The sequence below is a fragment of the Neoarius graeffei genome, chromosome 4 (assembly GCF_027579695.1).
Source record: "Neoarius graeffei isolate fNeoGra1 chromosome 4, fNeoGra1.pri, whole genome shotgun sequence".
Classification (NCBI taxonomy): Eukaryota; Metazoa; Chordata; class Actinopteri; order Siluriformes; family Ariidae; genus Neoarius; species Neoarius graeffei.
The window spans coordinates 86,459,111-86,471,600 of record NC_083572.1 but is presented as its reverse complement, the minus strand read 5'-3'; the positions used below and the strand labels follow the sequence as shown (position 1 = coordinate 86,471,600).

Sequence of the window (12,490 nt, the reverse complement as noted above, 5' to 3'; positions counted from 1 at the left end):
ATTTTTGAAAGAAAAGCACTGTTCTTTTCAATGAAGATCACTTTAAACTAATCAGAAATCCACTCTATACATTGCTAATGTGGTAAATGACTATTCTAGCTGCAAATGTCTGGTTTTTGGTGCAATATCTCCATAGGTGTATAGAGGCCCATTTCCAGCAACTCTCACTCCAGTGTTCTAATGGTACAATGTGTTTGCTCATTGCCTCAGAAGGCTAATGGATGATTAGAAAACCCTTGTACAATCATGTTAGCACAGCTGAAAACAGTTGAGCTCTTTAGAGAAGCTATAAAACTGACCTTCCTTTGAGCAGATTGAGTTTCTGGAGCATCACATTTGTGGGGTCAATTAAATGCTCAAAATGGCCAGAAAAATGTCTCGACTATATTTTCTATTCATTTTACAACTTATGGTGGGAAATAAAAGTGTGACTTTTCATGGAAAACACAAAATTGTCTAGGTGACCCCAAACTTTTGAACGGTAGTGTAGATTCAACCCTGTCTGGCATTAATATAATGAGTAAAAGGTACAGCTCAAAGCTATCTTAAACATCACGATGAGGTAACCGAAGGGAGTACGGACGTCATTAATTTTAATAAACTGGTTTCACATTTGACCCTTCTGTGGTTATAGGTATCTGCATGCTGTGGCCAATCCTGGACTGATCACTTTCACTGGACCGTACCTGGATGTTGGTGGAGCCGGCTACGTGGTCACCATCAGTCACACCATCCATGCCTCAAGGTCAGGAACTGCATTATTTATAGAGAATATTTAACAGTTATTCCACGAAATCGAGTCGTACATGAGCTGATAGCTGACGACAGGGTTTTTTCTAGAAAAATTTAGTATGAGGGTGCTCACCATGGCGAGGGAGCGAAGCGGGGGGGGGATGGTGCCGGTTGTGGTCTCTCCCCCCCCCCAGCCGTGCAAAGCCTTTGAAAAATGCTCCAATGGGACATTCTGAGGCTATCTGAGAGGGAAATTGTAACAAATTGTCAACATTGAAAAAGAAAGAAGTAAGGCCAAAAAAATAAAAATAGTGTGTTTCCGGTAACATGAAATACTAAAATAAGGTCGGTAGGTAGGAAAGTTGTTTTTTTTTTTGTTTTTTTTTTCTTAATTTTTTTTTATTTTGTTCGAAAAAATTAACACAAGTAAACATCTTACAAAATAGTATTTTGGCACAGAATCCTTTATACCACACATCATCATAAAATAAGTGTTTTAAATCTTTAAACGAATAAAAAAAATATCGCGAGAGTTCGAGTTATGATCTACGGAAGCGATATTTCATGATATTTTCATGTAATAACGTGAAAACACCTTATCAAGAAATAACGTGAAAATAACGTCCTAGGCTACTTCCATTAAAAGCAGACGGCCTCGCCTAGCCTACTGTAGAACTTGGGTCGAGCAAAAACATGGCTGAATCCTGAATGACTCCTATTTGTATAAATAGGGGACTACATAGGCGGCAAAATGTAGTGTTTTTCCCTGCCATGGAAGTGCACTTGTATACTGAAAAGGAAGCAATTTGCATTACAGCCTTGAATGAGGATTCAAAATGGCGGCTCGGCTCAGTTTATGGAGGAGGGCTGATAGAAGTGGCGAAACATTTTACTTTTTATCGTTTCTTTCACAACTTGAATGCATTGAAACAAAAAATTATGACAAACTAACGCCGCTTACACTAAAATATCAAAGGAAACTTTACGGTCGGCAATTTCGACGCGGAAATTCTCGATTGGTCGGGTTACCGGAAACACACTTTTTTTTTTTTTTTTTTATTTGGCCGAATCTTCTTCTGCCCCGGACAGTCTTTGGCTTTCTTCCGCTTCGTGCCGCAGGATGACATCTTTAAATGCCCAAGTGTCGTCAAAAACAACTCGCGAACTACTTCTGTCAAAAGCTCCCGCGCCGGTGGGTGAAAGGTCATTCAGTCTAGAGAAATCTCGCTCTACAAGTCAGCTGACCTTGTATGTAACCCATGTCAAATCTCGCGAGAGCAGCCGCGACAAGTAAACAACTAAACAACATGGCGCCTCAGTCTGGAAAACGCCAATTCGGATTGTTTTTGCACCGTCTGGCGGTGTATCTACTATGATTGGAATATTTTTGGAGCAATTATAACGTATTTGATGATCAGACACATTGTCACGTAGTATTGCTGGGTTGTTTTCATGGAGTCGGTAAGGGGGCGCACGCCGAGAGTAAGAGGGCGCAGCGCCCCTGTTCCCCCGTTTAGACGAAAGCCTGGCCGACGAGGCGCACAGCACTGAATTGGCTATAAGCCATGTACAACGAGATTGAGTGGAATAACTGTTTTATTCTATCCACATTCACTGGATTTTAAAAAGCGGAGCATTTTTATTTTGTGCAAATTCAATAAATACAAAACGTCCGACAAAATAATTTCCGCTTAGAATGTAAACAAACCGGTGAAATGACGGAAGCAATTTGCGAAAAATTCTATAATAATAATAATTCTTGAAAAATAAAAAAGATACGTCTTTACCATCAAATACTTTTATTCCATATTTTGTTGCTTTTTTTTTGTTTTCAAGTAGTTTTTATTTCGTCCTCTGTTAGTTCAGCAACACGCTCCACCATTTTGTTTTTCTCTACTCACTGTATACGAGCTGATATCCTAGTAGTAGCGTAGCCAATCAAAGCGCGTGATTGCTCATATCCAGTGAATGTGGATAGAATAAAAAGGTATACGAGGTCAGAATGGATATTTCTTGGCCAAAAATAAATTAGGTCATCATTGTTGTATTTATTTGTTTTTGTTTGATGATTTTTTTTTTTTTTTTTTTTAACTGCTGGCTGTGCATCTAATTACCTTCCGGGGATTATAAAGAAACATTGAACCTTGAAGGAAGAGTCCCTCATGCAGAATTGAATCTGACAGTTGCTCACTGATTCATCATGAAAATGTTTTAGCAATAGGTTTTGGGAGTTTAGATATATGACATCAGCTTTGGCGCTCATGTCTGATTCAGAATGTTTGGCTTTTGCATCATTCGTTGCACTTGAGTGATCTGCTGGCTGTCCAAAAGGGGGGGAAAAAAGTCTAATCCATCATGTAAGTTAAAAGCTAGTTGGAGTGTGTATACAGGAATGTGATGAAATTGTTTGAAATTGTTAGTACTGTATTTATCATGTGTAAGTAATGATTATATAAAGGTTTCCCCTTCTCTTCCACTACATTTGATGGAAACCCAACACTGCTAATCATCTCGAGAGCACTATCCTCACAGCGAAGCATGCTGATGGTAGTACCATGTTATGTGAACACTTCTTTCTGCACTGGGTTCACTGTGCAGAATTATAAAGTTTCCAAGGTTTAAAGGGGAAGCCTTGGGGAAGCCATGGCCTAATGGTTAGAGAAGCAGCTTTGGGACCAAAAGGTCACTGGTTTGATTCTGGACCAGCAGGAATGGCTGAAGTGCCTTTGAGCAAGGCACCTAACCCCCAACTGCTCCCCAGGCTGCTCTGGGTATGTTGTACGGTATGTCGCTCTGGATAACAGCGTCTGCTAAATGCCATTAAAGTAATGTAATGTAAAGGTGATACAGATATTAAAGTCCCAGAAGTCTTGGAGATGTAATTTCTCAACCAAATATTGACCCCAGGAGATTGAATAGTTATGCAGCCAGCCAATGTCTGCTTTTTTTTTTGTTTAATTAGAAAAATATTTATCCCATTCAAATGGTACATATTGTATGTTTTTATTTTTTTTTCCAGCAATGAATAATTAAAGCAGGATTTCCTAACCCAGGTGTATAATGCTCGATGCCTTTCTCCTTCTCACCTTTGCTTTCTTTCTTTTTTTTTCTTCTTGCATCTAGTTCTCAGATGGCCCCAGGCTATGCAGTAGCAGTAATGGGCATCGACTTTACCCTGCGCTACTTCTATAAAGTCCTGCTGGATCTACTGCCCATCTGCAACCAGGACAGGGGAAATAAAATCCGGTAAGCCTGTCCCAGTCCCTTTCATCATCACTCTCCTTCTCTTTCTTTCACACTGCCAAAATCCAGCTCTGGGAGCTCCAGGGAAATGGCCAGAGGCTCTTTAAAACTCCCTTTTTATATGAATCTAATCAGATTTGCTTGTATTTGAAAAGCAGCATTCACACAGTACCCTCTTATTTTGAGGCAAAGTGTGTGTGTGGATGCGGAGGGGGGGAGAGAGAGAGAGAAGGATAATTGTTCTGAGAGTCTGAGGTAAAAAAAAAAACAGAGATTGAAAACAAAAGTACACGAAAAATAGTGGATAAAGTCCAAGGAATAATTACCCGAGCAGTGTTTTAAAGGAGAGAAAGATGCAAGTTGGTGAGAAACACGAAAGGAGATAAGCTGATTATGAGCGCATTCCAGACACATCCTGTTCTGTTCGGTGCCAGCGTTCTCGTCTCGTCTTTTTCCTCTACCTCTTTTTTTTTTTCCCTCCGAAATGTTTGTGCACTCCCCTCCCCTTCTCCGTACTCTGTATCCCCCACCCTTACTCAGCCTTCTCATACTTCAGAAGGGGTCAGGCCTCAGTGTTCTCAGTGTTCTGAGTGCCAGAGCCATTAAACAGGATTAGCTGAGTGGAATGGCCCAGTGTGGCATGCACAATAGTGAGGACTATTCTGAGCTGCCTCATGGATCTGAGCTTTTCTAAAGAAAGTGGATCACACCCCTTGCACCCGGGCCTTTGGACACTTGCATTCCTTCCTTTTAGTATGTCCCTGAGCCTAATGTTTTCACAATACACTCTATTATAACTCCTCTGGTAAAAAAATGCGCCGTTGTAAGCCGTTTTCACTGTTTGTGTGAACGACGGAGCTTTATGAATGGGAAATGGAATCTCATCCATCCATCCATCCATCCATCCATGTGTTGTGTGTGTGTGTGTGTGTGTATATATATATATATATCGGTGTTCAATCCGAGATCCGTGCTAGTGTACAGGATTATAAAGTGCGTGAATCTTATATAAAAATACATTTTGTACTAGATCCACTCACACAGCATGGGTTTATTTTCTTATATCGTGTCTTCTCTTGACTGTCAGATGATGATGTTCTCTCACTGCGTGTGTGTAGGTGTTTTATTATGGAGGACAGAGGCTACCTTGTGGCCCACCCCACCTTGATCGACCCTAAAGGCCACGCTCCAGCAGAACAGCAGCATATCACACACAAGGTACACGTTCTCTCACTGCTCCTCTCATTGGCTGCGCAGGGAAAAAAAAAAAAGTGGGATGAGTTTACTAGATGCAGATTTTTCCTTTCTCTGGAAATGGAGATAATTGCATACACTACCGTTCAAAAGTTTGGGGTCACTTTGAAATGTCCTTATTTTTGAAAGAAAAGCACTGTTCTTTTCAATGAAGATCACTTTAAACTAATCAGAAATCCACTCTATACATTGCTAATGTGGTAAATGACTATTCTAGCTGCAAATGTCTGGTTTTTGGTGCAATATCTCCATAGGTGTATAGAGGCCCATTTCCAGCAACTCTCACTCCAGTGTTCTAATGGTACACTCAGTGCGTTTACATGCACATAGAGAAAATCGAATTTCTGCCGTTGCTCGACTGAAATCGAAGTTCTAAATGCCATGGAAACACCTTAGCTAGGCTGAAATCGAACCGAACTTGATTTCTCATAATCGAGCTACACGACCTAGATTATGCGATTGTAGCCGAGCTACTTAGTGCATGTATATCCTATCGAGCTACGTAGTCGAGCTACTTACTTCAGCACTGCCCCTTCCGGAAGTGACGAGTGACGAGACCACAAGCGGGAAACACAACAGCCTCGGTCGGCATGACAACGAATCATGACAACGGCATGAATCTTTTCTTTTTGTGGCATTGTTTGCACTGTTAAAATTTAGCTCACTTACTGTATCACCAAATACATCTGTACAGCTGTTGCATAGCTGTGAATTGTGTACATAAACAAGTCATTGTGTATGTGTGTGTGTGTGTGTGTGTGTATGTATGTATGTATATATATATATATATATATATATATATATATATATATATATATGTGTGTGTGTGTGTGTATATATATATATATGTGTGTGTGTGTATATATATATATATATATATATATATATATATATATATATATCTCCAACATCTGAAGAATGTCAATAAAAACAAAACAATTGAACTTTGTGTGTTTATTAAGACATAAGTTAAATTGTAAGCCAAAAAAAAATATTTTTTTGTCAGCAAAAAATGGACTTTAGAAAAATATACAATTGTGCAAAATAAGTTGTCTTACAAAACAGTGGTCTGCGCAGGACAGTTTGTAGCCATACAGTCTGTTAGAGCAAGCCTAACAGCTCGAGCACGGAACTTGTGAACACGGAACTGCCAGTGTTGCCAGATTGGGCGGTTTGAAGTGCATTTTGGTGGATTTGAACATGTTTTGGGCTGGAAAACGTCAGCAGTATCTGGCAACACTGCGATAACTTTATACTCTTGAATAGCTCTTCTTCATGACGACATCCGGAAGTGTACCAACACAATGGGGCGTGTAGCGCCACCTGTGGCTCGGGTGCACAATGTACCTCACACAATAGCTCGATTTCCTTGTGTGCATGTAGGATTGGATTTCTCTGGCACCCCTGCTGGGACCCTTAGCTCGATTACCGACAGTAGCTCGATTTGGATGTGCATGTAAACGCACTGAATGTGTTTGCTCATTGCCTCAGAAGGCTAATGGATGATTAGAAAACCCTTGTACAATCATGTTAGCACAGCTGAAAACAGTTGAGCTCTTTAGAGAAGCTATAAAACTGACCTTCCTTTGAGCAGATTGAGTTTCTGGAGCATCACATTTGTGGGGTCGATTAAATGCTCAAAATGGCCAGAAAAATGTTTTGACTAAATTTTCTATTCATTTTACAACTTATGGCGGTAAATAAAAGTGTGACTTTTCATGGAAAACACAAAATTGTCTGGGTGACCCCAAACTTTTGAACGGTAGTGTATATGTTTAGATGTTTACAACTGCTCCGTTCTGTTTCTCCCCCATCCCCCTCCCCAAAAAATGTTTGTTTGTTTTTTTTCCTCCCCCCCTTCCTATGTGATTTGCAAAGAAAGTTTGAAAGTCGATGTTTTTTGTAGGAGCCCCTGGTTGCAAACGATATCCTCAACCACCCAAACTTTGTGAAGAAGAAGCTGTGTAACAGTTTCAGTGATCGCACAGTGCAGCGCTTCTACAAGTTCAACACTAGCATCGTGGTGAGTGCAGACACTTCTGGCCATTTACGTACGTTTGTGTTCATTTGCATTGCCGTCACAGAGAATGACAGCACAGCGATAAACAGTATGCAGTGTTCTCCACTATCGTTAACGACTCGGCGGCCCGCCGAGTCATAACGGCTAGAAGAGCTATTACCGCCGACTCATAAATGCGCCGCCAAGCCTTAATTTTTGGCCGCCCAGTCAAAAAAAATTAAAGTTTACTTCAAAGAAAAGTAAAAAAAAAACCACGCCAATACAAACACCAAAGTAATTCTCTGATCACAGATCGTTGATGCGCTTTACTTTACAATAGGTTCAACATGTTTCAATGTCGCGCGGGCATATAGTCGAACGCCGACTTGCCGAATTATCTATCTTCCGTAACGTTTTTTTCCCCTTTAAGCTCTTCCCTCAGACCTCCGAGAGGAGTACGGTGGAAAGAAAAGACACATACTGCACATCAAATGAAAGGTGATTTTGTGTAGAATTCAACTAAAAACAAAGATATTCTATTCAATAAACATTTCAGTAACGGAGCGACAAAATAAATGTAAAGTCGGCTCCCAGTGTCAGAAGATTTTGCACAAAAGCAGCTACTTGCGAAATAAATAACATGCAGCTTAGATGCCAGGAAATGGCATCTGAGGGGTTTCTTATTTCAAAATTTTCTGGTGCGAGGGGGGACACCCCCTCGCGAACCCCCCGGCGACGGCCGCTCAATACTACCGCTGAGCTATAACTTCAGGTAGTGGAGAACACTGGTATGTGACTTCTTTTTTTTTTCTGTGCAAAATCATGCAGGTAGGTTGATTAATTAGTCTAAGTTACCTGCGTGTGTGTGAGAGCGCGAATAAATCATACCCTGCGACCGTGTCCAATCCGCCTCATGTCCAGTGTTCCTGGAATAGGTTCTGGATCCACTGCCACCTTTGCCAGGACCAAAAAAAAAAGAATGAATGTATGAAATTGATCATCAGATTATGTTTATATTATCGTTGTTGAATAAGGAAGGATAAATTCCTGCAGCTGGTCTTTACACACCAATGTCAGTCCAGTCCTCCTAGTGCAGTGTAAGCCAGACTCACATTTACACTTCTGTCTAGTAGTGTTGCATCGCCATCTGGTGGTACAAAGTGTAATAGTGCCAGTTGTTGATGATTATCTTTGCACTCTCAAAAAATATACAGGGTGTTTCAAAAAATCTGATATCATTTCACAATCTAATAACTTTGCCAGTTCTCGTTCAATTGACCTCAAATTTTAACAGCATGTGTGGAAACAGATAATAAATAATAATAATAATAATAAGTTGAATTTATATAGCGCCTTTCAAAAAAACCAAGGACGCTTTACAATTATAGACAAAGAAAAAATAAATAAATAAAAAATAAAGGGGAAAAAATAATAAATGAATAAAAAGTCCACCAAGTAGGGGTCAGGATGTAATTCCCGTGGTGTAGCAGCCACAGTCCCACCAAAAAGCGCATGAAAACGAGTCCCACATCTCCAGCACAGCCGCCGTGACGCCATCAGCAACATCGCTCAAACACCACGCCGTGGATCCACAAAGCGAGCAGAGAAGCTCCGCCACGCAGAGCGCTGGTGTGTCCCAAACCGCCTGCACAGCCGCTGCGACGCCACCGAGCAACATCACTCGGAACATCACGCCAAGCATTAAAGCGCAGAGCGCTGGACAACCACGATGTAAAATGAGCAACGAGCTCACTGCAGTCCATAGCTGGGAGCGCAGGCGTCATCCACAGCGAACCAAGGCCTGGAGGGAAACCAACGCCCAAAACTGGGTCGGGAGCTACACCACCACCGGCGGACAAAACACTCAAACAAACACCAAACTACACAAACACACAGAAAAAAAAGAAAATTGAAAAAGAAAGAAAATAAAATTAAAAAAAGCTCTGGTGAGAAGCGGCAGCCAGAATGCGCACGACGTACTCTCAACCGGAAACGGAAATGAAAAAAAAAAATCAACATTTTATGTTGGATGTTTTTTGTTTTTATCTTTTTAGGTATAGAAATGTCATTCACTGGAAAAGAAAAGGCGTTTTGTGCTTTAGAGTACACTCGAATACAGTCGAACAAGACTGCAGCGTGTATTTATGAGAGAATTCTCTAAAAATGCACCAACTGCAATGCAGATTTGGACACGGCACAAAAAGTTCAAAGAGGAAGGCTGAGTGTGTCTCAGGCGACGTGAATATTGAAAATTTTTGTGAAATCGTTCATGGAATCCACATTCCTTTGAATTTCTCATTCGAATTTTGAGGAATAAATCTCATCTTGCTCAACATTAAGCCTGTTCAGTTTCATCTGTCTAGACTATGTAGTTTCTGGGATATTTACATCTCAAATAATATCACATTTTTTTGAAACACCCTGTGTGTATATGTGGGTCTGTCTCAGAAACTGGTCTCTCATTTGGGACATTATGGTCAAAAAATAAATTTTCTAATTTTACTTTTTTTTTGCATTTCCCTAACACTCAGTGTTTCTTTTGTCATGTTTAATAAGAATAAAGATAGTATCTTGCTTCATCTGGCCTCCACTGTGGAAATTTTTTTTGATTACAATTCAAATGCTTTTGTAAAATTGATTTCCATATAAAATAACTCCATCATGAAGAATTAAAGCCCCTCCTTCACAGATGAGTGAAAATATTGAATATATTTCCTCTTTTTGATTGCTTGGGTTAAAAATGCCAAGTTATGATGACTGAATTGATTATTCACTTAAATATGAATAATATGATACATTTTGGGTATTTGATATGGTGAAATAGGACACAATGGAAAAATCAAGAACACACCGGAAAGATGAGAATAACGGCGGTGGTAAAAGAACAGCGACTGTACCGGCTGAAGGTCGCGCGGGTCTCTGCTGCGGCGCACGAGCAACGGGACATCACTACCGCACCGGACGGAGCAGGGGCGGGGCAAAATGACTGGCCGTAGATTCTATCAAAAGTTCGATCTAAATTGACCATGGTTGCAAAATATTGGCCAAAAATACGCAAACACTACAAAATATGAAAGGAAGATGAAAAATATTCTATTGCCTTATACTGCAAGACTAAAACAAAATAAAACTCTCAAAACTCACCTTTTCAGTGATAATGCCCGAACAGATCACTCGCGTAACAGAAAGACTGCAAATGGAAGCACGATCAGCTTCTACAGTGGTGCTTGAAAGTTTGTGAACCCTTTAGAATTTTCTATATTTCTGCATAAATATGACCTAAAACAACATCAGATTTTCACACAAGTCCTAAAAGTAGATAAAGAGAACCCAGTTAAACAAATGAGACAAAAATATTATACTTGGTCATTTATTAATTGAGGAAAATTATCCAATATTACATACACGTGAATGGCAAAAGTATGTGAACCTCTAGGATTAGCAGTTAATTTGAAGGTGAAATTAGAGTCAGGTGTTTTCAATCAGTGGGATGACAATCAGGTGTGAGTGGGCACCCTGTTTTATTTAAAGAACAGGGATCTATCAAAGTCTGATCTTCACAACACATGTTTGTGGAAGTGTATCATGGCACGAAGAGAGGAGATTTCTGAGGACCTCAGAAAAAGCGTTGTTGATGCTCATCAGGCTGGAAAAGGTTACAAAACCATCTCTAAAGAGTTTGGACTCCACCAATCCACAGTCAGACAGATTGTGTACAAATGGAAGAAATTCAAGACCATTGTTACCCTCCCCAGGAGTGGTCGACCAACAAAGATCACTCCAAGAGCAAGGCATGCAGTAGTCAGTGAGGTCACAAAGGACCCCAGGGTAACTTCTAAGCAACTGAAGGCCTCTCTCACATTGACTCATGTTAATGTTCATGAGTCCACCATCAAGAGAACACTGAACAACAATGGTGTGCATCGCAGGGTTGCAAGGAGAAAGCCACTGCTCTCCAAAAAGAACATTGCTGCTTGTTTGCAGTTTGCTAAAGGTCACGTGGACAAGCCAGAAGGCTATTGGAAAAATGTTTTGTGGACGGATGAGACCAAAATGGAAATTTTGGTTTAAATGAGAAGCGTTATGTTTGGAGAAAGGAAAACACTGCATTCCAGTATAAGAACCTTATCCCATCTGTGAAACATGGTGGTGATAGTATCATGGTTTGGGCCTGTTTTGCTGCATCTGGGCCAGGACAGCTTGCCATCATTGATGGAACAATGAATTCTGAATTATAACAGCGAATTCTAAAGGAAAATGTCAGGACATTTGTCCATGAACTGAATCTCAAGAGAAGGTGGGTCATGCAGCAAGACAACGACCCTAAGCACACAAGTTGTTCTACCAAAGAATGGTTAAAGAAGAATAAAGTTAATGGTTTGGAATGGCCAAGTCAAAGTCCTGACCTTAATCCAATGGAAATGTTGTGGAAGGATCTGAAGCGAGCAGTTCATGTGAGGAAACCCACCAACATCCCAGAGTTGAAGCTGTTCTGTACGGAGGAACGGGCTAAAATTCCTCCAAGCCGGTGTGCAGGACTGATCAACAGTTACCGCAAACGTTTAGTTGCAGTTATTGCTGCACAAGGGGGTCACACCAGATACTGAAAGCAAAGGTTCACATACTTTTGCCACTCACAGATATGTAATATTGGATCATTTTCCTCAATAAATAAATGCCCAAGTATAATATTTTTTGTCTCATTTGTTTAACTGGGTTCTCTTTATCTACTTTTAGGACTTGTGTGAAAATCTGATGATGTTTTAGGTCATATTTATGCAGAAATATAGAAAATTCTAAACGGTTCACAAACTTTCAAGCACCACTGTAACTGTTGGAGTGGAAAATTCCATTCTACACATGCAAATTGTTAATGTGTGTCCTTCCCCGCACACAAATAACACGCTACGGTAAAAATAGACCACAACTCATTTTATAGCTCAGAAATTCATACAAGACCAGCTACCATCGTAACATATTCTGTAAGAAACATATTCTATACCTAACTTTCAGCTTTCGTTTTAAAAAACAAAATCGTAGATTTATAACTAAATTTTTATATGGCGTAGTGATTTTAAGTTATTACTTTTGGTGAGGTAGTGACCTCGACCCTGAGGCTTTCCATTTAGATCAAAACACACGATCGTATTGGTTTTGGGTCTGCGGAAAATGGAGTTATGACGGTGATTAAAATATTTTGCATGATGTTTTATTACGGTTATGATTATTCTGTGAGCGCACCAATCCTTACGTGTATAAAGT

At 40.2% G+C, this 12,490-nt stretch overlaps 1 protein-coding gene across 2 annotated transcripts in view; it reads left to right on the top strand.

The window, feature by feature from the left end:
• Positions 1-12,490, top strand: part of cachd1 (cache domain containing 1) — a 303,436-nt gene that overhangs the window by 260,512 nt on the left and 30,434 nt on the right. For both annotated transcript variants that reach the window (XM_060919931.1, XM_060919930.1), the window contains 4 exons: positions 635-745; positions 3,856-3,978; positions 5,094-5,193; positions 7,136-7,252. In XM_060919931.1, the coding sequence (XP_060775914.1) occupies positions 635-745; positions 3,856-3,978; positions 5,094-5,193; positions 7,136-7,252 (451 nt within the window). The remainder of the gene's footprint in view (positions 1-634; positions 746-3,855; positions 3,979-5,093; positions 5,194-7,135; positions 7,253-12,490) is intronic.